A 27,750-nucleotide genomic window follows, 5' to 3' on the forward strand; every position below is an offset into this window, starting at 1 on the left:
TAGGACCAATTATTTTTGGAAAATCGAAAATTACCAGAAAAATTTCGGCTACTGATTTATTATTAGTATAGATTTACTTATTTACTTACTTGCTTATTTAATTACTTATCTACTTACTCGTTTCTTTAATTATTTATTTATTGACTTATTTACTTAGTTAGGTACCGGTACTTAGTTACTTGCTTACTTATTTACTTAATTACTTGCTTACTTATTTACTTACTTCCTTACTTATTTACTTAGTTACTTGCTTACTTATTTACTTACTTCCTTACTTATTTACTTACTTCCTTACTTATTTACTTACACACTTCATTATTTACTTACATATTTATTTACTTAGTTATTGACTTATTCACTCCCTCACTTTATTCACTCTCACTCATTTACTTACTCATTTATTTACTTGCTTACTCACTCATTTATTTATGTGCATAGTTACTTACTTGCTTATTTACTTAGTTACTCACTTATTCGTTCACTCATTCATCCATCCACTCACTCATTCACTCACTTACTCATTCACTCACTTACTCATTCACTCACTCGTTTATTTACTCCCTCACTCATTTACTCACTCACTCGTTCATTTACTCACTCACTTATTTACTCACTCATTTGCTCACTCGTTCATTTACTAACTCACTCACTCATTTATTTACTCATTTACTCACTCGCTTATCTATCTATCTATCTATCTATCTATCTATCTATCTATCTATCTATCTATCTATCTATCTATCTATCTATCTATCTATCTATCTATCTATCTATCTATCTATCTATCTATCTATCTATCTATCTATCTATCTATCTATCTATCTATCTATCTATCTATCTATCTATCTATCTATCTATCTATCTATCTATCTATCTATCTATCTATCTATCTATCTATCTATCTATCTATTTAAATTTTCTGCTAATATTTCCATATCGCAAGAAGCAACTGCTTCGTTCGCATTCTACATTTCCGGTTTATTATTTTCTCTCTATGTTGGTAAGTTTCCATGACATAAGTTACGTCTTTGAAAATAGGTTGCTGCAGCCACATTGCTTCTCTGCTTCCTCTTCTCTTGTTCGGTATAATTCCCATGTCATGTCGTAAGGAGTACATGTGCTATGTTTATTACCTGCTGCTACTGCTACTACTACTACTACTATCACTACCACCACCATCACAGCGTGGGCAGCGAAAATAAGGAGCATTCTAGAATCCAATATCCAGACTGGTCCAGTATATACCTAAACTGACACAACAGCTGACTACGCTACTGTTCGCTGAGGATCCAGGTTGCGACCCCGCGCGTTGTCAGCCGGCGCGCGATAGGGAAAGGCTGTGAAATAATAATTGGAAGAGAGATCGTAAGGAATTCTGTTTATGCTTAACGTGAGGAAACGGGAGAACTCCGAGAAAATTTCAACTTGCCCACCACAAGTGTCCTACGAATTTTTCAATGAAAACTTGCAGGTTTGACCCGGTCACAGTAAGGATAATCGGCAATCACTTCTATGTCTGCAAGCTGCAGCAACAGCATGATGTAGGAAAATCTTTCATTAATACTTATTAATTATTGTAATTGCTACATAATAAGTAGGTTACAACAAGATGAGTCATTTAAAAGAAACCCACTTCCTCATAGCCATTGAATTTGATTACACAATTTTATTCCAGTATAATGACTCTAACATATTACGTTTCGAGGAATGGAAACGGAAAACAGATGCTGCAACTGGACATTGACCATCACGTGTTCAAGGTCATTTTTAGTCATAGGGAAACTATTGCATCATTCTCGCTCTCCTACGATTACAAGTGGGGCCTGACCAATACATTCGTTTAAACACAATGGTTTAGTCCTCACAGTATTCTTATTAGTTATTCGACGACACTGTATCAACTTAGAGGTTATCTAGTGTCGTTGGAATTTGCACTTGGCGAGATGAGCCGGAGAATTCGTCATGAGATTACCTGACATTTGCCTTGTTATTGGTAAAACCTCGAAAAATCCAAGCAAATAATTAGTACTACAATGCATACATTTTATCTTTCCACACTCATTGCCCTGTGTACTGCCGCAGGCGTGGAAAAATAAAATGTTTGCGCTACAGTAGTAGTAGTAGTAGTAGTAGTAGTAGTAGTAGTAGTAGTAGTAGTAGTAGTAGTAGTAGTAGTAGTAGTAGTAGTAGTAGCAATATTAATGATAATCGTTCACTGCAGTGCAAAAATCTAATCACCTAATATAAGACAAACTGTATTTTAAGAAATTATTTACTATTCTAAGTTTTATATGATATTCTTATTGAATTTAGTATTCCCAAGAAACTAGTTCCATTAATTAAAATGTGTCTCAGTGAAACATACAGCAGAGTCCGTATAGGTCAGTTTCTGTCAGATGCGTTTCCATTTCACTGTGGGCTAAAGCAAGGAGATGCACTATCACCTTTACTTTTTAAGTTTGCTCTAAAGTATGCCATTAGGAAAGTCCAGGATAACAGAGAGGGTTTGGAATTGAACGCGTTACATCAGCTGCTTGTCTAAGCGGATGACGTGAATATGTTACGAGAAAATCCACAAACGATTACGGAAAACACGGGAATTTTACTGGAAGCAAGTAAAGAGATAGGTTTGGAAGTAAATCCCGAAAAGACAAAGTATATGATTATGTCTCGTGACGAGAATATTGTACGAAATGGAAATATAAAAATTGTAAATTTATCTTTTGAAGAGGTGGAGAAGTTCAAATATCTGGGACCGACAGTAACAAATATAAATGATACTCGGGAGGAAATTAAACACAGAATAAATATGGGAAATGTCTGTTATTATTCGGTTGAGAAACTTTTATCATCCAGTCTGCTGTCGAAAAATCTGAAAGTTAGAATTTATAAAACAGTTATATTACCGGTTGTTCTTTATGGTTGTGAAACTTGGACTCTCACTTTGAGAGAGGAACAGAGATTAAGGGTCTTTGAGAATAAGGTTCTTAGGAAAAGAGGGATGAAGTTACAGAAGAATGGAGAAAGTTACACAACGCAGAACTGCACGCATTGTATTCTTCACCTGACATAATTAGGAACATTAAATCCAGACGTTTGAGATGGGCAGGGCATGTAGCACGTATGGGCGAGTGTTAGTTGGAAGGCCGGAGGGAAAAAGACCTTTAGGAAGGCCGAGACGTAGATGGGACGATAATATTAAAATGGATTTGAGGGAGGTGGGATATGATGATAGAGAATGGATTAATCTTCCTCAAGATAGGGACTAATGGTGGGCTTATGTGAGGGCGGCAATGAACGTCCGGGTTCCTTAAAAGCCAGTAAGTAAGTATTTACTATTCTAAGTAAAAACGTTCACATAAATGTGTGTCTAATTTTCAATGGGTGTGCAGATGCAGCTGTTTGAATGTTACGCATGAAAGCTTTACAAACGATATGAAGGAATGAAACCTCTGCATTTCAAAAATTATATTTCTGTGAAGGGAACTATAGTAGAAATACGCAATAAAAAGAAATATATTAACAGATGGCAGACGAATTATTCATATATGGAGGGCAATAGAAGTCTGCTGAAAGATGTTTCATTTCAATAAATAATGGATTACAAACTGGAACTGATTTCTTTTTCATATTTTAAATTTCAATCTCCATTACGACGCTATCGTTGAGGTTAGGGATCGTTTTAAAAATATCTTTTATTACAAAATAATATAAATCTATATAAATGTTATAGGTTATAAAATCTCTTTCCAAAATAATAGTAATGGCATAAATTGTATCAGTTTAGATTTTAAAACATGTAAAAATGTTAACAAATAAATTTCCATATCAAGCTGCAAGAAACATACAACAAAGAAATAGGAAAAACAATGAACAAACATCAAAACAAGGGAAGAATTTTAGATGTTGTCCAGGAGGTAAACAAACATATAACAATATAACTATGTACACAGAGAAAATTATTTCCTCTATGGTAATTTAGCTGTTGACCAGACGGGACCAAGCTTCAACACATTTTCGGTAATCGCGATTGGAATAATCGCGATAATGCTAATCGCGATTAGCGACTGTAGTCTGTCACTAGTATAACTCATGAATTTTAAACTTCAATCGATTGTACTTATTATAAATCCGCCTGCCACGAAATTAATGCGAGATATATGCGGAATTTTTTCTGTAATTTCTCACTCAGATAATAGGATGCAAAATATATGCGAGAGCGAGTTATACGCGAGTAAATAAGGTAATTATTCATATGATTATGATTTTAAAAATTCCTGATGGAAATTAATGCAAGATATATGCGGGGATTTTTTCTGTAATTTCTCACTCAGAAAATAGGGTGCAAAATATATGCGAGAGCGAGTTATACGCGAGTAAATAAGGTAATTACTCATATGATTATGATTTTAAAAATTCCTGATGAATCAAATCCTTTGTAATACCTATGACTAGGATAAATAATTACGGAATTCTTAGTGGTATATACAAATTCTCGATAATCTTCAACGCCGAAATATAAATGTTTGCATTACCTTGTTACAGCCGCCACAACTACCAGAACCTTGGAATGGAACGCTAGATGCTACTAAGGATGGCTCAGAATGTGTACAGGGGGATTTCTTCAATCCAGAAGCCGACATAAAAGGACAGGAAGACTGCCTCTACCTTAATGTCTACACACCTCAAGTGAGTATCGAGGAATTCGTTATGTATGAAATGTTCATTCTTCCTTTCCATAGCTACTCCTAACAATCCAATGTCAATAACAATTTTAAGAGCTATGAATCCAGCGGACCCGGGTTCAATTCTCAGTACAGAGGTGGAAATTCATGTCTTTTCTATAGAGTTTGAAGGTGGTCTTGTGATATGCTGACCCTGGACCAAAGCGCTCCAATATTTATTACTGTTAATTAAAAGATTGAGCGTGGGACCGGCCAAAAGAAAATTTAAAATGTTTAGCATTAATTGTGATAAGTAAATGCAATCAGATACCCTTCCTACTAATCTGTTGTTTTTATTGTAGTGTCTTGGCATACAGTAACTAGTACATATTGTGGAATTTGATGTACAACAAATATAACTGACATTTTACTCAGATTACCATAATCAGTACCAAAATTGTAAAACATGAATTTTAACATCAACATATTCTTGGTCTTCACTGCTTATGTAACATGGCCTGTTTCGGTCCAATATTCCACCACTTCTTTCTACATTGCCAAATTTGCCTTCCTTTCAGCTGATACTCGATACTGTCTTTCGAAGGTGAAAACAGAATTTTCTCTAGATATTCGCTCTACTTTTTTAAATTTGCTTGGCTTGGCTTGGCTTGGCTTGGCTTGGCTTGGCCTTGCCTTGCCTTGCCTTGCCTTGATTTGCTTGCTTGGCTTGCTTGCTTGGCTTTGCTTTGCTTTGCTTTGCTTTGCTTTGCTTTGCTTTGCTTTGCTTTGCTTGCTTGCTTGGCTTGCTTGGCTTGCTTTGCTTTGCTTGCTTGGCTTGCTTGCTTTGCTTCGCTTGCTTTGCTTGCTTGCTTGGCTTGCTTTGCTTGCTTGGCTTGCTTGCTTGATTGGCTTTGCTTTGCTTTGCTTTGCTTGCTTGCTTGCTTTGCTTTGCTTTGCTTGCTTGCTTGCTTGCTTGGCTTGCTTGGCTTTGCTTTGCTTGCTTGGCTTGCTTGCTTGGCTTGCTTGCTTGCTTGCTTTGCTTGGCTTGCTTGCTTGGCTTGCTTTGCTTGCTTGCTTGGCTTGCTTGGCTTGCTTGGCTTGCTTGCTTGATTGGCTTGCTTTGCTTTGCTTTGCTTTGCTTTGCTTGCTTGCTTGGCTTGCTTGCTTGCTCGCTCATTCATTCATTCATTTATTTATTTATTTATTTATTTATTTATTTATTTATTTATTTATTTATTTATGGTGCGTTGCTGCTGTAGACAATTTTCAGCAGGACGCCAAAATGTGCATGACGAGAGCGCAGTGGGAGGCCAACCATCATCACAGACGATCTTGCGCAGCAACGCACCATCTGCTTGCCCATAGACCTGGCACAGCTGACGATCAATTTCAATCGGCGCTATGCCCTGTGCATTCAAAAACTTTATCACTGATCGCACTCCACACGCGGCGGGAGCTGGAGTAGGAACGTCCATCTTCAACCAATGCAACGAAGCTATTGAGAGCACTCGGGAAGTTCCGCTAGCGCATGCGCCGTGCCAGGACATTACTCTATCACGTACAGCAGTCGCTTCGCGCAACATATGGTTTGCTAGCTGTGGGACGAGTGGGAAAGTTACTTTATGGACACGCCTCGTATAATCTGAAACACAATTCACCAACTGCTTTTGCACCGATTGGTTTTGATCTTACGATTTGCTACTGTCACTTCAGACACTTCACTGACATGTCATTTCCAACAGGAGCCAGGTACTGGCAGCAGTGACCTGGATGTCATGTTCTGGATTCATGGAGGAGGCTGGCTATCCGGATCTGGAGGCATTGACCAGTTTGGACCTCAATATCTCTTAGATAAGGACGTTGTGTTGGTCTCTATTAATTACCGTCTTGGAGCACTGGGTAAGTATAGAATAAATACTTTTAGTTAAGAAATAGGCCTATAAGTTCAATCAAGAGTAAGAAATTCCGGTAATATTATCGATGGGCAGCAGTGACTTGAGCCAATGCTTCACAGTGTGGCATTCTGTATATGCAGGGTGAACTACTGTTGTCACGCCAGGAGAAGGCGGCTGAAGCACTTAGACGGGGCGGAGGGGAAACAGTCGCGCATGCGCACCGCGCTGTTCACTGCAATATTCCTGTTTCACAAACATCTACTACACGTGTCTATGAGTCTTTGCGACTTTGTGATAATAATAGTGGGGTTTTTACTATAGTGTTTTATTAGCTTCAATAAGACAATTGTTTTCAGTATACCACAAATCTTGTATTGCTTTAGTTATCCTTTGCTTTCCATGTTAATAGTGTTGATAATAATATAGTTAATAGAATTTATGTTATTGTGTACTGTTATTTAGGTTTATAGCAGTTTTTTGTTTATTGTAAATATGTCGACAAAGAGGAAACAAGGATTTACAATCTATAGCGAAGAAAGGAATATTATTAAAAGTGCAAAATAATTCTGTGATGAAGAAAAAGAACAACAGTGCCTTTGCATTCCTCTTACGAAACCTACAGCAAAGGCAGAAAAGTAATCTAATCTATCCACAAGAACAATACAGCGTATAAGGAATGAAATGAAAGACTGCACAGAAGAAATTGCGTTGTCGACACCTGAGGGAGAAAAAAAATGTAAACGTCCAGACTACCGAAACGCAAATGTAGATGACTTCGTCGGGAGATTGACAAAAAAGATATAATTGAGAATTTTTATTTGAAAAAGAAAGAGGGCCACCGGCGTAGCTCAGGAGGTACCGCGTTTGCCTGCTGATCTGCAGTTGTGCTCGGGAGTGAGTTCGATTCCCTTTTGCGCTGACTACCTGGTTGGGTTTTTCCGAGGTTTTGCCAAGCGGAAGGCGAATGTCAGGTAATGTATGGCGAATCCTTGGTTTCATTTCGCCAAATACTATCTCGCCATCATCAATTCAATCGACACTGAAGAAGCTAGTAGTTATTACAGTGTCGTTAAATAACAAGTAAAAAAATAGTACCAAGCTGCAACAAACGTCTACCCTTTTACAAGAGAAAATTTATTTGAAATGAAAGACAACATTAAGACGCATACTGAAGAAAAAGGATTTCAGGTGGAAGAAGTGTGCAGCAAAAAAAAAATGAGGAAAACACTGTAAATTAGAATACGTGAAGATATCTACAGCAAATAAGAAAGCTTAGGAAAATGGAAAAACCGATTTTGTATCTGGACGAAATGCGGATAGATAGGCCTACCAATTTAACGTTTCCCAAGTTCTGGCACGATAAAAATGTTACGGGAGTTTTGACTACCATAAATGTGTCCAGAACACTCATTGTTGTTCATCAGGATGGGGGCGGTGGGGCTAATGGCTTTGTTGAGATTCGAATTAATATACACGGCTGGAACATAAACAGACGATTATCATGGACAGATCATGCTCCAGAAATTTTGAAAAATGTGATAATGATAGTCATAGCGACAGCACCGAAGATGCGGAATCTTTTATGTCTGACTCCGTTCCAGTGTAGTCAAGTAAGTGGACGAAATTTTCAGGTCAGAGTGTAGCGTAAAGTTCCCCCGTCCCGCCTATCTACTCCCCGCGCCAACTCGTAGCGCGAAGACAGTATAAGTAATGACATTAATTTCAGATGGTTATTTTTTTAGATACCGCAATTCAAACAGAAAAGCTTAATACAATTTTGCTCGTTTCTTGCTTCCTTCTCCATATAAAAATTGCTTTATATGAAACATTTCATAACGTATATATTATTTTAATGTACCGAAGTACATATGATATTTCCATGCAGATATTCTGCGTCATCATACGATGAAAGAGTAATGGAACGGAGAAAAATTCTCTCCGGCGCCGGGATTTGAACCCGGGTTTTCAGCTCTACGTGCTGATGCTTTATCCACTAAGCCACACCGGATACAACTCCGACGCCGGTTAGAATCGTCTCAGATTAAGCTCCAACTCTTGGGTTCCCTCTAGTGGCCGCCCTCTGCACTACGTCATAGATGTCTATGAACGCAGGACCGAAGCCCACACATGTGCTGAGGTGCACTCGATATGAGTGACTAGTTGGCCGGGATCTCCGTTCCATTACTCTTTCATCGTATGATGACGCAGAATATCTGCATGGAAATATCATATGTACTTCGGTACATTAAAATAATATATATGATATGCGTAAATCACTTAATGATTTAAGACGGCGCTTATTCCGTCGGATCCCGGCCAACTAGTCACTCATATCGAGTGCACCTCAGCACATGTGTGGGCTTCGGTCCTGCGTTCATAGACATCTATGACGTAGTGCAGAGGGCGGCCACTAGAGGGAACCCAAGAGTTGGAGCTTAATCTGAGACGATTCTAACCGGCGTCGGAGTTGTATCCGGTGTGGCTTAGTGGATAAAGCATCAGCACGTAGAGCTGAAAACCCGGGTTCAAATCCCGGCGCCGGAGAGAATTTTTCTCCGTTCCATTACTCTTTCATCGTATTTCATAACGTGTTTTGGGAAAGCCATTGATTGAATTCCCAGTACCGTATGTTTACATTAGACATAACACGCGGAGGAAGTCCCCTGCAATCGGCAAGCATCATGAACAGTAAAAAAATCAATCATATGGGAATGAGTATTTAAGAGTTGTTAATTCATTATCAAAAGTGAATCTGATACAACGTTAATACAAATTAAGTTTATTTCCTAGAATATATATGTCTATAAAATACAATAATAAATAAATAAATAAATAAATATAAAAATGAATAAATAAATGCATAAATTAATAAAAAAGAAAGAAAAGAATAAAGAAAGAATAAAATAAATAAATGAAGGAATAAATAAAGGAATAAAGAATGAAACAAATAAAGAAATGAAGAAAAAATTAAATTATGGTTTATGTAACGACGCTCGCAACTGCCGAGGTTATATCAGCATCGCCGGTGTGCCGGAATTTTGTCCCACTGGAGTTCTTTTACATGTCAGTAAATCTACTGACATGGGCCTGTCACATTTAAGCACACTTAAATGTCATCGACCTGAGCCGGGATCGAACCCGCAACCTCGAGCACAGAAGGCCAGCGCTATACCGACTACGCTACCCAGACCGACTAAGAAATAAAGAAAGAAGCGAATAAATAAAAATATATATAGAAATAAGTAAAGAAAGAAGTAGGCCTAAATATTACCTTAAACTCTCGAGCAATAAGCTTATCCTTAATATTTGCGCGTTTTTCAAAGCATTGAATAATATTTACTTTGTCAGAAATACTCAGACGTGAACGTTTTTTGACATGATGTCTTACCGATATGCAGGGGCTTGCATTCTCGTTACAACAACAGACTACATTGTACTTTCTTTAGACTCAAAAGCATTGTACGAAATAGGCGGAGTATTGTATTTATCTGTATTTATTTTTATTTTAGTAGGTTATTTTACGACGCTTTATCAACATCTTAGGTTATTTAGCGTCTGAACGAGATGAAGGTGATAATGCCGGTGAAATGAGTCCGGGGTCCAGTACCGAAAGTTACCCAGCATTTGCTCATATTGGCCTGAGGGAAAACCCGGAAAAAACCCCAGCCAGGTTATCTGTCCCGATCGGGAATCAAACACGGGCCACCTGGTTTTGCGGCCAGACACGCTAACCGTTACTCCACAGGTGTGGACAATTTATCTGTAACAAGCGCGAATTTAAGGAAGTGTTGCCTGTAGTGAAGTGAACATAACAGCTAGAAAAATTACTAAATTTAAGCAGATGATCAAGTAAAGGGGGAAAATGTTTAAGTTGCAACTTAGTAGGTAACTCATTATACATTGTACCGACTACACTTCGCGCAAAGATTTCGAATGATTGTTTAACAAAGATGTCTATTCATTGTTGTTGAATTAATTTTCTAAGCAAGTGTGTGCTGGAGGTATGTTACATGTATACTACATTACTCAGTATTCATCAAGAATATGCATTAAAATCGTTTCAACTTCATATTTTGTAATTTTATGCCTTTGGATTTGTTAAGTTACCTTCCCTAACCCCCTCCTCAAAAAAAAAAAAACTAAACATGTCATCAGCTTAGCTCAAGGGTTAGTGAACTAGACTCATGCTCTACTATTGCGTTCGGGCGTAGTTTCGAATCCCGCTTGGGTTGAATACCTAGTTATTTTAGAAATTTGTGCCCAACTCACGGTCAATCTTCGCCAAATATCATCTCTATACTATTAATTCCACCGACCCTGTGTAACCACGCAACAACGTCGTTAAGGTGAGAGGATGGTATTTTTAAAACTTTTTTCCTATTTGGTGTAAAATATTAATTTTTTGTATGTAGAGAGCTCATAGCTGTGGCAACTCAACCAAATAAAAATATTTTGAAAAAAAAAATATTTGGGGGTCCAAATTTGAAAAAAATATACCCAATGCAGGATTGTACTAAAACCGATATATCTAAACCGTTTTTAAAGATATATTCAAAAAGTTTTTTGCAATGTATTTGCAAAAGCATGTTCTACAAACTGTCTGTAACAGAATTTTGATATTAGTCCCTACGTTTGTAAAATAAACAATTAAAATTTAATAACAATTTTCTGATTTCCTTTCTTGCAAACAAATGGACGTATTTTTAAAATGAAATCAATTAACAAAATTCTGTTACAGAGAAAAGTTTCCTAATAGTCTAAAGAATGTGTGTTCTAAATTTCATACATGTATCTTTAATAGTTCACACGTTATATACATTTCTGTCTGGCAATGTAGCAAAAAAAAATGAAGATACTGGAAACCGATCAAAGATTTAAAAATCCATAGCGCAGGAAGTTTAAAAATGACGTCTCAACATCCGATAAGGATACAAATACCCACAAAATGTTATGCAATGAATTCCACACATGTCAAAGAGTATTTTAAAGAAGAAAAAAATTGTTTTCGAAAATTTAATTTACCGGAAATAACAATAAAAGTGGGCAAGTGATTTAAAAATCCATAACGCAGGAAGTTTAAAAATGGCGACTCAACATCCAATAAGGGCACAAATATCCACAAAATGTTATGCTATGCATTCCACACATATCACAGTGTATTTTAAAGAATTTTTTTTTAAATTTACTCATTTTTCACCAAAAAATACCATCCTTTCCCCTTAAATAATCCATGTTTAAAAAAGAAACTTAACATAGGTGATCTATTACATTGCGCAATTCCATTATTGATTAGGCCTAAGTTGGTAAGATTCGTAATTGCCATGCAACAGTCAATTGTTTAAGTCACCAACTCTCATCTGCAACATTACCGAAATCCCATTATTGCTGCAGGATTTCTAAGCACTGGAGATTCCTTGTGCCCCGGTAACAATGGAATGAAGGATCAAGTGGCAGCACTGCGATGGGTTCGAGACAACATAGCCAAGTTTGGAGGCAACCCAAACAGTGTAACAGTTTTTGGAGAGAGCGCAGGTGGGGCCAGTGCTCACTACCTCATGTTGTCACCTGCAAGTCGCGGTAAGTAATCATTTATTATTCTCTAGCATTATTTTCCTGTGTTGGTATCAGTTTCTTCCATATCCTTCTTCCTCATTTAATTTTTTATTCAATTCAAAGCTTTCAATTTTCTAATCGAATTATTCGAAAATACACTCAGGGACAAAAACACTTTAATATTTGCTGGTATTTTGCAAAACATTATCTTCTCATACAATATTATGGTAGCCATCTGTTGTTATGGAGACGTGTATACATTGTTGATTGTTTTTTGTTTTATAAACAAGCTATTACAACCAAATATTCCAATTTTGCTTTCGGAGTCTCAGCTATAACAATTTTGTCTCAACCATTTTGTGCTTCATTATCGTAATCATTCATTATTTCTTTATTTTTACATTTTCTGAGTTTAAGTGGGGTTGTAACATTTGTCTTAAAACAAGATGCGACCTGAAGATGTGGCTCGAGCTGCAGCCCTTTACGATGATGGACGCAGTGTACGTTACATTGCAAATGTTATGAATATGGCTAGAAGCACAACCCATGATGCCATAAAACGGTATAGAGAGACCCTAGAATATACCAGAAGACCAGGTTCGGGTCGTCCAAGAGCTACAAATCCAAATGAAGACAGGTATATGATGTTGAGAGTTCTTAGGGAGCGCAACCTGCCAGCTACTAGTGTAGCCCAGCAATTTGTTAACATGCATGGACGCCCAATTTCGGCCAAAACAGTTAGGAGGAGGTTGAAAGCAAATGTACTGATATCAAGTAGACCTGCAACTGGTCCCAGACTTCTCAGGATGCATCGAGTTGAACGACTGCGTTTTGCAAATGATCACAGGGATTGGAAAAATGGACAGTGGAGCTGTGTTCTGTTCACCGATGAGTCCCGTTTCAATCTGTGCTCACCTGATGGACGTGAAAGAGTTTGGAGAAGGAGGGGAGAACGATTTTCACAGTGTTGCATTTCTGAAAATGTGCCGTATGGAGGTGGTGGAGTGATGGTTTGGGCAGGAGTGTGTACGGATGCTCGTACAGCGTTGGTTTTTGTTAAAAATGGAAGACTAACAGCTGATAGGTATATAAATGAATGTTTGGCTGATCATGTTGTGCCATTTGGCCAATTTGTAGGCGATAATTTTGTTTTAATGCATGATAATGCACGGCCGCATATTGCCCATGGGGTCGGAGATTATCTCCAAGAAATGTTAATCCATGTTCTTCCATGGCCAGCAAGGAGTCCAGACATGAACCCAATTGAACACGTGTGGCACATGCTGGGACGGTGAGTTAAGAATAGACGACCGAGACCAAAATCGTTACAAGAGTTGAGGCGAGCACTTGGCGAAGAATGGGAACTTATTCCTCAAGAAGACATTGCTAACCAAATTGAGAGCATGCCAAGATGTATGGATGCAGTTATTCAAGCCAGAGGGGTAATACCCGTTACTAAAAAGAGTTTTTAATGTTTAAGGCACCATAAAATGAAAAAACAGTTAGACCAAACGATGCCATAGTTATACGCCCTTTGTAATTTTTTGTAACTTTTCTCATCAGAGATTTTTTTCAAATGTTGTCGTATAAGGTGCTAAATGAAACATTATTTTGTTTAAATGGGTTTTGTTTCATTTTGAAGTAATTGGCAACAAAATACAAGCAAATATAGAAGTGTCCGGTTTTTTGTCCCTGAGTGTATTTAGTCATTCTTCCACAAATTCTGTATTCTCTATATTTGAAGATTACAAGCTGTCAAGCTAATGAAACATATACAGGATGTTTATTGTTTAGTATTTCAGAGACATGTTCCTTGGCTAATTCAACTTCTATTCCAAATAACATACTTATATCCAGAGCTTCTCTAGCCTATAGAGGACTTACAAGCAGAGGTAAGAAGTTCGTACCAAAACTGTTAAGTTGTGTGAGCTTGGACTATGTACCTATCGAATGAACTGTAGTGACGCAGCTCTCAACCTCAACAAACTAGCAAAACAAACATGTATAGTCGGGTGATAAAAAACTTGTGCCAATGATCCACGGTCTTAGAATCAGAAATACAATGAACAATTAACATTGTGTAAAAAAAAATAATTGGCAATTACATTCTCCGTAATTTTCAAATAAAATAATTTATCCGTACATGTAAAAATAACGAACAAAATACGTAATAATATATATCTAGTCTTGTTACAATTAATAATAATTTACATTTCTAGTTCATCAAAAATACACATTTCTATTTGAGAATTCGCCATAGGGTGACATTCTGCTCACATTTGAGAAAACTTAGAAAAAAAACCCCAAACATAGCTGCCTATAATCAACCCAAACGGGAATAGATCAATATAATTTATGCCGGAGACCAGCTTCAAGCCCAGTTCGTTAATCATTTCGGTCAATGACCCGCAAGAGCTGCGTGAAACTAAAAGTTGCAAGGGCAGTTTCATGGCCTGCAAGTAACTAAGCTTAATTACACTAGGCCAGCCGTGGCGAAAATGTGGCTCGCAATGATAGCTATGCGCATTTCTCTTGCTTCCTACCTCCCCCCACCCCATCCTCTCACTCACTGGAGTCAAACTCCGTTCCATTTGTATTTGTCTCTGACCTGCGAGTGGCGTATCGTCGCAATGTCTCTCTCGAAACCATGTACCTCTACAAAAACAGGATGGGAGGACGCATGTTTAGCTGAAAATATAATGAGAATATTAAATGTATGATTTGTACACAAGTATTACGAGGAAAACGGTTGTAGCACCTATAACATAAAACGGCATTATACTACATGTCACCCATGAAACATTAAAAGGTTAAGTATTATTATTATTATTATTATTATTATTATTATTATTATTATTATTATTATCTCTGTACGTCGATCCTTTTTCAGCAGATGTACGTATAATGCAGTTAGATCTTCAATTTAAACTCACAGATTTACTATGTGATGTTAAATGAAAGCTAGATGTAAGGCCTTGACAAATGTTGAACTTTTCAAATCGTTGCCAAAATATAAATATCCGAAGCTTCGTTCTTTCGCGTGCTCCGTTGAAGCCATGTTTGCCACAACTTACGTACTTTGTGAAAAATTATTTTCAGCAATGAAAATAGTAAAACCCAAATTTAGATCACGACTGACAGACAAATACCTTCGTGATCAACTACGACTGGCAGTAAGTGACATAATTCCTGATTTTGAAACTCTGTCGCAGAGACATTCTGAAGACAGTTAATTTTAGGTTGTGATAATGTGTCCTATGTTTCTTGTTCATTTCTTTCTTCGTTATACGTACTAAACATTAGTTTGGAACTTTATACTGTATAAAATTATATTTAAGTGCTTGACGTAAGGAAAATGAAAATCCGTTAATAAGTCAGCCAGTTGCTTCACTTCCCCTTCGGGTGTCCGCCTCTCTCCATAGGTGCTATGCACGTTGCAGGTTACACAGTGGCTCGGCGCACAATCACATTTTCGCCACGGCTGCACTAGGCAATTGATTGCATGCAACTGATTTCCAAAGAAGTTACGGGGCATTTGTTTAAATGGAAGCTATTACACTTGCTGCAATTAGTTACACAGTCGGAAATCGATTGCAAGTTAGTTGCAGGCCATGAAACTGAGCCGTTGCGTGACAAAACCCATAACTTTACTGTTAAATTTTAATAATAAAAAGCAACATAGTTTGTTCACGTATAATTATTCTAAATGGTATGTACTGTAGGTTTGTTTCATCGAGCTATTTCTCAGAGTGGGACTGCATTTGTGAATTGGGCTCTCGCTCCGAATGGTTCCACTACACACCACACGAGAAAACTGGCTTCCTTATTGCGCTGTCCAAGTGAACCAACCAGCGCACTGCTGTCTTGTCTCAGGAAAAAAGATGCTGCAGATATTGCTTCGACAGACAAGGAATTTATGGTACGTGTTATGAATAAACTTTTTATTTACACACGTGAAACAATATTTGTTTTCATTCATACTTACTTACTTATTTACTGGCTTTTAAGGAACCCGGAGGTTCATTGCCGCCCTCACATAAGTCCGCCATTGATCCCTATCCTGAGCAAGATTAATCCATTCTCTATCATCATATCCCATCTCCCTCAAATCCATTTTAATATTATCTTCCCATCTACGTCTTAGCCTCCCTTCGGCCTCCCAACTAACACTCTATATGCATTTCTGGATTCGCCCATACATGCTACATGCCCTGCCAATCTCAAACGTCTGGATTTAATGTTCCTAATTATGTCAGGTGAAGAATACAATGCGTGCAGTTCTGTGTTGTGTAACTTTCTCCATTCTCCTGTAACTTCATCTCTCTTAGCCCCAAATATTTTCCTAAGGACCTTATTCTCAAACACCCTTAACCTATAATCCTCTCTGAAAATGAGAGTCCAAGTTTCACAACCATAAAGAACAATCGGTAATATAACTGTTTTATAAATTCTAACTTTCAGATTTTTTGACAGCAGACTGGATGATAAAAGCTTCTCAACCGAATAATAACAGACATTTCCCATATTTATTCTGTGTTTAATTTCCTCCCGAGTGTCATTTATATTTGTTACTGTTGCTCCAAGATATTTGAACTTCTCCACCGCTTCAAAAGATAAATGTCCAATTTATATATTTCCATTTGGTACAATATTCTCGTCACGAGACATAATCATATACTTAGTCTTTTCGGGATTTACTTCCAAACCTATCTCTTTGCTTGCTTCAAGTAAAATTCCCGTATTTTCCATAATCGTTTGTGGATTTTCTCCTAACATATTCACGTCATCCGCATAGGCAAGCAGCTGATGTAACCCGTTCAATTCCAAGCCCTCTGTGTTATCCTGGAATTTCCTAATGGCATACTCTAGAGCAAAGTTAAAAAGTAAAGGTGATAGTGCATCTCCTTGCTTTAGCCCACAGTGAATTGGAAACCCATCTGACAGAAACTGACCTATACGAACTCTGCTGTACGTTTCACTGAGACACATTTTAATTAATCGAATTAGTTTCTTGGGAATAGTTTTCATTCATACTAAAATTAAATCTGAACATAATATAACGTATATATTGTGTGATTTCAATTATCTTCAATAACAAAAGTTACTTGGTTCTATTATATTACAGGAATGGGAATTTGATCCCATGATGCCATTCAACATGGTGCTTGAAACTGAAGTAGGAGAGGGAGATGAAGCATTTCTGCCTTTTAACACGCGCGAAGCAATTCGTAATGCTTCGAACCAGCATCCGGTACCTTGGATGGTGGGGCTTACATCAGGAGAGGGAGCTATTGATGTTTCAAGTAAGGACTACTAGTAAAAACTGAAAAAGTTGTGACATTCATATTCTTACACTCGTAAACATCAGGAGTGCAAGCGCCCATAACATTTTGCATAATACCCTAGATCATATGTACCCAGATAGCTCGGCCTTATATGCTTTGACAGTAACAACTTTTGTCAGGTTTACTACGCTGCCATCTAGTTGTTTCATAAAGAGTCACGTCATAATTCCCATTTGAATTGCATTAGCTACTGTACTGACATCTCGTGTTCGTTTACGGCGGACGGGTGGCGATCCTGGCGGTTGTTCTCTTCAAAGTGTTGCCGATTTTAACATAGGGATGAGCTATCTGTTACATATATGATCTAGGATAATAAGTAGGTCTACAAGACTGCCAACACATGAGCTTTCAGTACTGAATTCCAAACCGAAAACGAAAAATGTTGGGAGTGGAGAAGAGATGCGTGCACATCCTTTCGCACTTCCTTAACGATGCCCTTTATATAGCTTATATTAAATGTTATCATAACCTTTTATTTCACTGCAGTACAATGCTAATTATTTGCTATACAGGGTGTATCTAAATTTGTGTCAAATATTTCGGGGATGTGTTCGTAACACAAAAACATTACAAAAGGTTCATATGAACATTGGTCTCAAAATAATTTATTTCAGAGTTACAATATAAAATTTAATGTTACAAAAATTGCTCGAAGTGGCTTCCTCCTGATTCGATGTATCCACTAAACCTGCGTTACATGCTCTGGCGTACTCTGTTGAAAATTCCTGGAGTGTTTCGTATTTCGTGAAATTCAGTTTGGATACGCTCTCAGAATATCAACAGGAATCGCATAAACCAGTTACTTTAAATGTCCCCAGACGAAGAAATCCATTGGATTCAAATCAGGCGATCGAGCAGGCCATGCAATGAATCCCCTTCGACCAATACATTTTAGGGGAAATCGATCCTTAAAAAATTACGAACTATCAGACTGAAATGAGCTGGAGCAGCATCGTGTTAAAACACATTCGTTGGATGACGTCCAGAAGCACATCATCAATTAAATGATGCAAATCATTCCGTTCTGTTCATTCACAGAATACATTTTCTTCTGATTTCTTTGCTCTACAAAATACAAACAAACAAAAAATCACCAAACAATCAGCGGTCAATGAAGGGACAAATCCTTTAATAACTGCCTAACGAATGGTTTTCAGACCCATGTTCTTATTAACTTTTTTAAATTGTTTTGATGTTAAGAACACGTCCCCGAAATATTTGACATCGATTTAGATACACCCTGTATACATTGATATCAATGTAATCGCAGCAATAGCATTTCTGCGCATGTAGTTTACTTAACAAAGACGTCAGTTATCTTTGGTATATATTAAATTTAGTTGTCCTCTGTGGTCTAGCGGAATCATGCTATAGCCGCTAAATTCGAATTTCACGGATTCAACTCCGTCGAGGACGACACAGTTATTAAGAGCTCCTCGGGGATGGAAGCAAAGCTGGGTGCCTCGTCGTAGATTTACGGCACGTAAAGAACTCTGATAGAGGACTTCAGGCAAAATTTGTCAGCCATTACTCGCTAAGGTCGCAATTTGGAGATAGGAAAATCGGCCAATATCAGTGGCTGTAGGCTTGGACTTGTTTCATTCTTCATCTCTAATCCAGACCATATTGCAACGTGTAGACATTTAAGGGGTTAGGTACAGCTTACAGCACTAAAATTTTTGGAAATATTCAACATTTTTTCTCCATTACTGTATCTTGTACAATAATGAAAATTGGTATGTGTAAAACACTGCCTTTATGCTATATTATAAAAATATTTATATATATTTTTTCAAAATTCAAAATGGTGGCAGTTCACTATGCAGTGATGAAGCGTTTTCCTCTTAAGTCAAACTTTTTTTTACATGTTCTCTCTCTTTTATTTTATTGCTGAAACTCATGTTTACAATATAATGCTCTTTCAACTACATTCCTTAATAAATATTTTTTTTTATTTTGTGTTAGAAGAAAATACTGATATTTGACCATTTTTTAATGAATTAATTTTTATCAGACAATCTATCAAAGATAGAGAAGTGATTTTGCATCATATTGTAGATATGACATGCATAAATACACACAAAAAATTGCATCACAGAATGTTGGATAGTTTTTGAGTTATGAGGGAAACGCTTCAGCACTGCACAGTGAACTGCCACCATTGTGAATTTTGAAAAATATATATATATATATATATATATATATATATATATATATATATAATTTTTTTTTAATTCTAAAAATGTTTTTTTCGCATAGCAGAAGGACAGTGTTTTACACATACTAATTTTCATTATTGTACAAGATACAGTAATGGAGGAAAAAAATGTTGAATATTTCCAAAATTTTACTGCTGTAAGCTGTACTTAGCCCCTTAAAATATCATACGGCACATTTCGGGATACGGTCTTTTATCATAATTATTAGTGCTTCACCCCCCAAAATTACTCTCAAAACTTGAGTCAAATTATTCTAAAAAAATTAATACCAATTTTTTGTTCTATATTAGGCCTACATATTATTACAATATCGTGCATTAAGAAATCACAAAACTTATTAGGTAACATGTAGGTACACCGGCGTTCAAAGACATCTGACTTACGATTAGCTGATCGTGTAAGCGAACTTCCTAACCACGGGATAAATCAGAACCAAACATAGGTTATATAACAAATTGACAAACATTGAAATAGCTCCGCTAGCTTTTCAAAAGTGACATTATTTTTGGAACGGGTAAAAAAGTGTTGATGTAGATTAAGTATAAATTATTCTCATAATTGGCAGTATCAGTGATTTCCCGCTAAGTCTAATGTTCTTTACAATCTTTAGAGAAGGATGAAAATTTGAATTCTGTAACGTGGGTATATTATGTACTATTGGCCACACTGATTGTTACCTTCGCCATCTATTAATATAACTGATAACTAAAGAAGCCACACTTACACGAACAAACCATCGATCACAATCGATTAGTAGGGGTCAGATATCTTTGAACAGCAGTGTACCTACTTTAATCTTCTACATTAAGTTAATATTATTAGTAGTTTTACAATAAACACCACTAAAATCAGTGAACTCGTATAGCGTGAAGTTAAAATTTTAAAGGCTGTAATTAAACGACGAAATACGGGATTTTTAACACCGCATTAGACATTCATACGGGACACGATTTTTAAATACAATATAAAGAACATATAATACGGGACTCCCGACAAGTCTATCTGCAATGTGTATGCTCACAAATTTTCTGCGGTACCTACAAAATTACATGCTATTCTAGTACACTGCATACCTGTACCTCTTGATGTATAACAAAGTGCAGTATCAAAAAAGTCTAGCCTATTGCAACAGAGAGAATTGGATGTCTACAGACTCAAAAGGCAAATATTTCTTCACCATAACATTACTGGGGCGTGTTTAGTTATTTTAAGTCCAGTATTTATTTTTTCTGATTGACTAAATTTAATTACGTCGATAATTCAGCCCTTGACTAAATTTAATTACGTCGATAATTCACCCCTATCTATTACCCAAAATCTATTATCTAGAATCCCTGTGCACCTACAAAGCATGCGAAGGGGTATATTTACTTTTATTGTATTATATAATTTCTTATCGTTCATGCAAATATTTGTCATTTTATTTTATCCACTGTGAGTGTATAATGTGGACTTTACATCCGTAATAAAAATGCTGTATACACATTCATTACGCAACTAGTTAGGTAATGATACTTCTATTACGCAACTAGTTAAGTAATGACGCTATACTTCAGAATACCGCGTAAGTGTAAGTACTTATATACAATGATGTGCCAATTAAAAATAATTAAAACACATGTTTTCTTATTGACGTTACAAGGGTAAATAAATAAATACATAAAAAGAATGTTCCTTGTACCAAAAATAAATAATTCAGTCCACACCTGTGGAGTAACGGCCAGCGCGTCTGGCCGCGAAACCAGGTGGCCCGGGTTCGAATCCCGGTCGGGGCAAGTTACCTGGTTGAGGTTTTTTCCGGAGTTTTCCCTCAACCCAATACGAGCAAATGCTGAGTAACTTTCGGTGCTGGACCCCGGACTCATTTCACCGGCATTATCACCTTCATTTCATTCAGACGCTAAATAACCTAGATGTTGATACAGCGTCGTAAAATAATCCAATAAAAAAATAATTAGTTCAACAGTGCAATAACGACATAAATGATATTTACGCGGTATTCTGAAGTGGTTCCGGTAATGATACTGCTATTACCTAACGATATGTATGTCGTAAAACGTTTTATCAAAGGCATACTAGATTTCTTAGCTTGTTAGCCTTCACCTTTTGCGTACAATTGCATGTACCGTACCTACTTATGTTGACCTTCTTTTTAAAAAATAATGTACTCCGTATCATCGAATAGTGCGTTCACAATGAACTTGGCTTTTCACATGCAGCTTATGCCAGCATTCGACACACTTTTTACATTTTTCTTGAAACACCAATCTTCAAATATTTCATATTCCACTTCATATCTTACGCGGAATTTCGATGGTACTATACTTTCAATTGCAGAATTTGCAGCATTTTGAATATCTGAATCCTCGTTTGAACTCGTTTAAACAATGTTTGTTTATTTCTCCTAGTATTGCTGCTCTTCTGTTTTAAACAAAAAACTGTCGTGTTCAAAACTAATTAAACAAACAAACGAATTGCCTCTCGCAGGAAGAAACTAATAATAATACAATCGCCTCTCCACAAAAGACATGTTCAAAACTAATAAAAATAACACAATTACTTTTATTTAAAATATTTTTATCAAAGTGGATAAAATATTGTACGATATACTTATCGTAACTTCAAATAACAATATTCGACTGGTTTCCAATCCCGTACTGTAATATGAAACGTTACGGTACCCATATCGTAAAGTGTTCATCTATAATGTTACGAGACAGTGCCTTCATTAAAACTATAATCTGTTGAAATTTGCCAGGAATATTTCGAAATGCTACCTTAGTCCAGGATTTCGACCATCGATTCAATGAAATTCTGTCCATGGCAATGTTCTTCCGAGAGACTGCTGCACCATCAGATGTGAACAAAATTGCCCAGCAAATCAGAAAATTCTACTTTGGGGACCGTCCAGTCAGCAATGAAACTGCATTTGCTTTTAGAGATGTAAGTACAACGTCGTCAAATGAAGACAAACTTTCATGTTCCAGTAGCTGAGTTCATAAAATAAATTTCTAAGTTTGAAAATACATGTTTTCAACATCCCTGATATCAACAAAGCTTCACCATATCTGTCAAGAGTTTTATTTTAAGATCTTATAGTCTTTTTGTAGAATGTTAATTTATGCACTTCATATAATGAAAAAGTGAAATAAATACTGTATTTAAAACATTTTGTATTTTATTCCAGATGTACACAGACGGGTACATATTGTTTGGAACTGATGAAGCAGTAAAACTTCATTCCCAGAAGGACACGCCTGTTTATTACTACTACTTTGACTACCGTGGAACAAACAGCTACAGTACGCTCTTCATGGACGGTAACTATGGTAAGAAAACATTGAAAATAAAATAAGTAGTATACAAGTCCTGTCACAATCTCTTTATATACGAAAAATCCGTAGACAAAAAAATATATATTTTTTTTCTCGTATTGCTCATTCATCAATAACAAACAGTCAATTAAATTCATGACTGTAGCAGCTGGTGACCAACAATCGCGAGACTAAGGTGTACATAACTAAAATTAATGACGATCTGGACTCGATCTGGACTCAATCTGGACATGGACACGGAAATTCCGACTTAAACTAAATCCAGAAAAATCAGTCAATCATTGTGGGCCATTCACGTTTGTTAAGCACTATTAAAAAGGTAAAAAGGTAAAGGTATCCCAGTAACATGCCATGAAGGCACTTGGGGGGGCATGGAGGTAGAGCCCCATGCTTTCCATGACCTCGGCACTAGAATGAGGTGGTGTGGTCGGCAACACGCTCTGACCGCCTTTTACCCCCGGGAAAGACCCGGTACTCAATTTTATAGGAGGCTGAGTGAACCTCGGGGCCGTTCTGAAAGTTTGGCAACGAGAAAAAATCCTGTCACCACCTGGGATCGAACCATCGAACCCCGGACCTTTCGGTCCGTAGCCAGCTGCTCTACGAACTGAGCTACCCGGCCGCCTGAAGCACTATTACCATACCAAATTTGTCCCCGATTAAAATATACGGCACCGAAATTCCGTTCAGTGAATCAGTAAAGAGTCTAGGTATTTATATGGATAAAATTTTAAATTGGAACATTCAAGTTGCAGAAACATGCAAAAAAGTATTCTCATTAATCCACTGGTTTAGGTGATTGAAGAATTTTCTACCCTTTTCCATGAAAAAAATGTTAGTGCAAACACTCGTGATGCCCCACTTCGATTACTGTGATATTCTGCTTACTGACCTAAGCGTTACTTCGGCGCAGAGACTACAACGTGTTCATAATATGTGCGTCCGTTTCGTCTGCAATATTCGCCGGGCTGATCACGTAACACCATCCCTCGAAATGTTGTCCTGGCTCCGTCTAGAAGATCGTACGGAAATCCACTGTCTTTCCCTTCTCTTCACATATTGCATTTCTCCACTCCAGTCTATCTTGCGTCTCGTTTTCAAAATTTATCCACCCATCATAACCCAGACACACGATCACAACACTCCTCAATATTATCCATTCCCTCCCACCGAACATCCTCATATTCATCTTCTTTCACTGTGGCTGTTCCTCGACTTTGGAATTCCCTACCGAGTAATGTCAGGGACTGTCAGACATCAAACCAATTTAAGAATAGACTAACGAAATATTTTTCTAACAATTCTTGTTAACAATAATAGTTGTTTCAGGTTTCTCAATATTTAATGATTATATATATCACGGATAAATATCTAAATTATTATTATTATTATTATTATTATTATTATTATTATTATTATTATTATTATTATTATTATTATTATTATTATAACTATTTCTTACCAATGTTTATTATTGTCACACTAACATTAGTTATCCAACTTTCACTAGGGTATTTACTTTCATGTTGTTTTATGGTCTAGATATTAATGTAATAACTATGTAAGCAATTGCAAATCAAGATTTCAGGTATAACTCCCTGCAAAGTTGATTTGAATAATTTCGAGGGAAAAATTGTTCCGGAGCCGGGTATCGAACCCGGGACCTTTGGTTTAACGTACCAACGCTCTACCACTGAGCTACTCGGGAACTCTAACCGACACCGATCCAATTGGTACGTTAAACCAAAGGTCCCGGGTTCGATACCCGGCTCCGGAACAATTTTTCCCTCGAAATTATTCAAATCAACTTTACAGGGAGTTATACCTGAAATCTTGATTTGCATAATACACGTCACTGTTCGTTAACAGAAAGCCACAATTTAAGTCACACGGAGTTAGTGTGCACTCGAAGTTGGTTGCTTGACGGTTGTCAGCCCACTTTGAGGTCTGTGGATATAGAGGGAAAAATTGGATCGGTGTCGGTTAGAGTTCCCGAGTAGCTCAGTGGTAGAGCGTTGGTACGTTAAACCAAAGGTCCCGGGTTCGATACCCGGCTATGTAAGCAATTGTATTCAATTAGAATTAGAGTCTGGCTGGGTGGAAGAGAAGGCCTACTGGCCTTAGCTCTGCCAGATTAAATAAATAAATTATTATTATTATTATTATTATTATTATTATTATTATTATTATTATTCTTATTAAATGATGGGTAGGCTGAAAAAATCTGCTCATCTTCTATCTTTGTATAGAGCAGATGTTTCTCGGCTTTTCTATCAAAAATGTTTGTGACATAAACTCCACAAGAAGATGATGACCATTCATTTTCACCCCCAAACACAATACGGGTAAAACAGTATAACTTATTTGTCTCATAGCACCCTGTCAGCCAAGGATTTTTCTTATACCATGAAAACTGAACATTTCTATTTTGTCTTTCTCCACCTGCTATTTTAATATGTAAATGTGATGTCGATTTTATTTTATAGGTCTACGTCCAACTTGAAAACCGTTTGTGTTTTAATTCTACAAATAATGATCTCAATATTCTCTCAGTATGAGCCATTTTACACAAAACTAATATGTAACACACATACACATGCACTTTTGATTAAAGTAAACTCAACAACGCAGCGCTTTCAGAGAACACCAATATAGCGCGACGTAATTATTGGGACGGAAGCTAGCCTCGTCTCGTACGGAGTTGTAGCGAATCGATACCCCCTCTCCGGTCCTCCCCTCAAACTTGCGAGTCAAGGTCGTAGCCATGTCTTTAGAGGCTTATTGCCTTAAGCCTCGCTGTTCGCACTGCTCTCTCCATACTGGAATAACTGCCAACAGTGAACTTATATTGGAAGGATCGGAGTGCAACCAAGTGTTACGATACCGGTACATCGTTATTACGAACTTATAGACCTACTGTTACTAGGTATAATAACTCAAATTTTTTTGGTAGGTTAAGCCTCAAAATCCTCTTAAGAGCTCGTCATTGGGTGACAACAAACCTAGGTTCATGAAAACCATTGGATACAAAGATAAGAGGTACACTTCCGCATGCGCAAGAAAAAATATAGCGTTCATCTGCAAAATATTTATCATGTTTGCACTTTTGTTGTCAAGTTGAGAAGTATGAGGAATTTCAGAATGTGTGTGACGTCATTCATTCTTTCTGATCTATTGTTGGCGATATACGTAAATGGAAAGAAACGAACGTACATCCTAAAGTAATAACTTTTGTTACTTGTGTATTTCTACTAAATATTACTAATGATAAAAAAAATACTGATATAGACTAGTTTTGACGATAACATTATCACTTCAAGAAAACAAATATATCGTACAACGCCACAACCTATATATATCAGTCAGAACTGGCATATGCAATGTATAAAATACAGGAATACATAAAAATAACAAATGACAGAATTAACTGAAAGCAGCAAAGGAGACTTACCGATTATTATACGCTAGTGGTCTCAAGGTTAAGTCGTCCCAATACCTACACAGTCACAAAGCACACTGAAACAGCTGACAGGGTTAATAGGTATATAGTACACGATCAAAACTGATCATGCAGGTTTGTCGATCCTGGTTCTTATGGGTCATAGAATGTACGTCAATACTGAAAATATTGGCAGGGTAAAAGTCTCACGATCAGTCTCATTGCAAGATTGCAATATGAAAGAAAAATTGTAATCTCTGTTAATTTTTCTAAATTAAATGTAATATGATGTACGAGCAATATGACAAACTATTTGGAATCTAGCACTGATTGACATCATACGAAGATGAATTGCCATCCCACTTTCAATATTTCCCTCACACACGCACAAAACCGGAATTACAACTATTTTCCGAATCTGCCCTTATCTCTGATTTACACCAATTAAAATAAAAGTTAAATTAATATATTATGAAAACATTTTTCGCAAATATATGAGAATAATGATACCACAGTCTAGTATATACAGTCACGAAGTTCAATACGTAGTAGATAAGCATCCATAGATAGTTGCTAACCACTAGGATCGCTACTATCGCCTCATTACAGACAATGAGAAATAGTACCTACATATACAGTCTATTGTTCCTGGTACTTTCATAAACTCTAGCTTCGTGACTGTATATACTAGACTGTGATGATACCTCTTATAATTCAGTGTGTGTCGAAAAAAAGCCTCGGCCCATTTGCTGACCTCTTTCTGCCAAACATAAGATGGACGCAAGGAAAGACTCCCGTGTCGTGAGATCAGCACGACGCACAGTGGTCTAAAATCCATATTTAGGAGTACAAATGCAGAAAAATGACATGTAAAAAAATGAAATTAAACCCTTAAATTATTTTGCCTATATAACTGAGTAACACTCAATTGACAATCTTAATCAGCGGAGGTGGCTGCATAGCGAGATAAGAAGCCGGTAACATGCCACATTTCGCCACCCAGCATTCTTACTCAGCAAGCGCCGCGAGTCTGCCGTTTTCCTTGTGCTGTAACTCTGTTGTAAGTGGTCGATTCCATTCATATTTGGTATCAACATGTCAAGTAGTTCTTTAGGTATGTAACACTGTTTGTTTTTGTTACATTTAATGTTATTATAGTATGTCAAATTAGCATGAATTGACACGGGACAAAATATAAATATAACCATTGAGTGCAGACTTTGCAAGGTGGAGAAAAAAAAACCCCTTTGGTTCGTCCAAAAATGATTTTTTTTCACTTCCTCCACTATATACCTCTATT

At 36.9% G+C, this 27,750-nt stretch overlaps 1 protein-coding gene across 1 annotated transcript in view; it reads left to right on the top strand.

Moving 5' to 3' along the window:
• Positions 1–27,750, top strand: part of LOC138709498 (juvenile hormone esterase-like) — a 37,927-nt gene that overhangs the window by 2,374 nt on the left and 7,803 nt on the right. Inside the window, exons 2-8 of the mRNA XM_069840306.1 lie at positions 4,546–4,689; positions 6,407–6,563; positions 11,951–12,136; positions 15,835–16,031; positions 17,238–17,415; positions 22,435–22,619; positions 22,864–23,005. Of these exons, the coding sequence (XP_069696407.1) occupies positions 4,546–4,689; positions 6,407–6,563; positions 11,951–12,136; positions 15,835–16,031; positions 17,238–17,415; positions 22,435–22,619; positions 22,864–23,005 (1,189 nt within the window). The remainder of the gene's footprint in view (positions 1–4,545; positions 4,690–6,406; positions 6,564–11,950; positions 12,137–15,834; positions 16,032–17,237; positions 17,416–22,434; positions 22,620–22,863; positions 23,006–27,750) is intronic.

This window comes from Periplaneta americana, chromosome 11 (assembly GCF_040183065.1).
Source record: "Periplaneta americana isolate PAMFEO1 chromosome 11, P.americana_PAMFEO1_priV1, whole genome shotgun sequence".
Classification (NCBI taxonomy): domain Eukaryota; kingdom Metazoa; phylum Arthropoda; class Insecta; order Blattodea; family Blattidae; genus Periplaneta; species Periplaneta americana.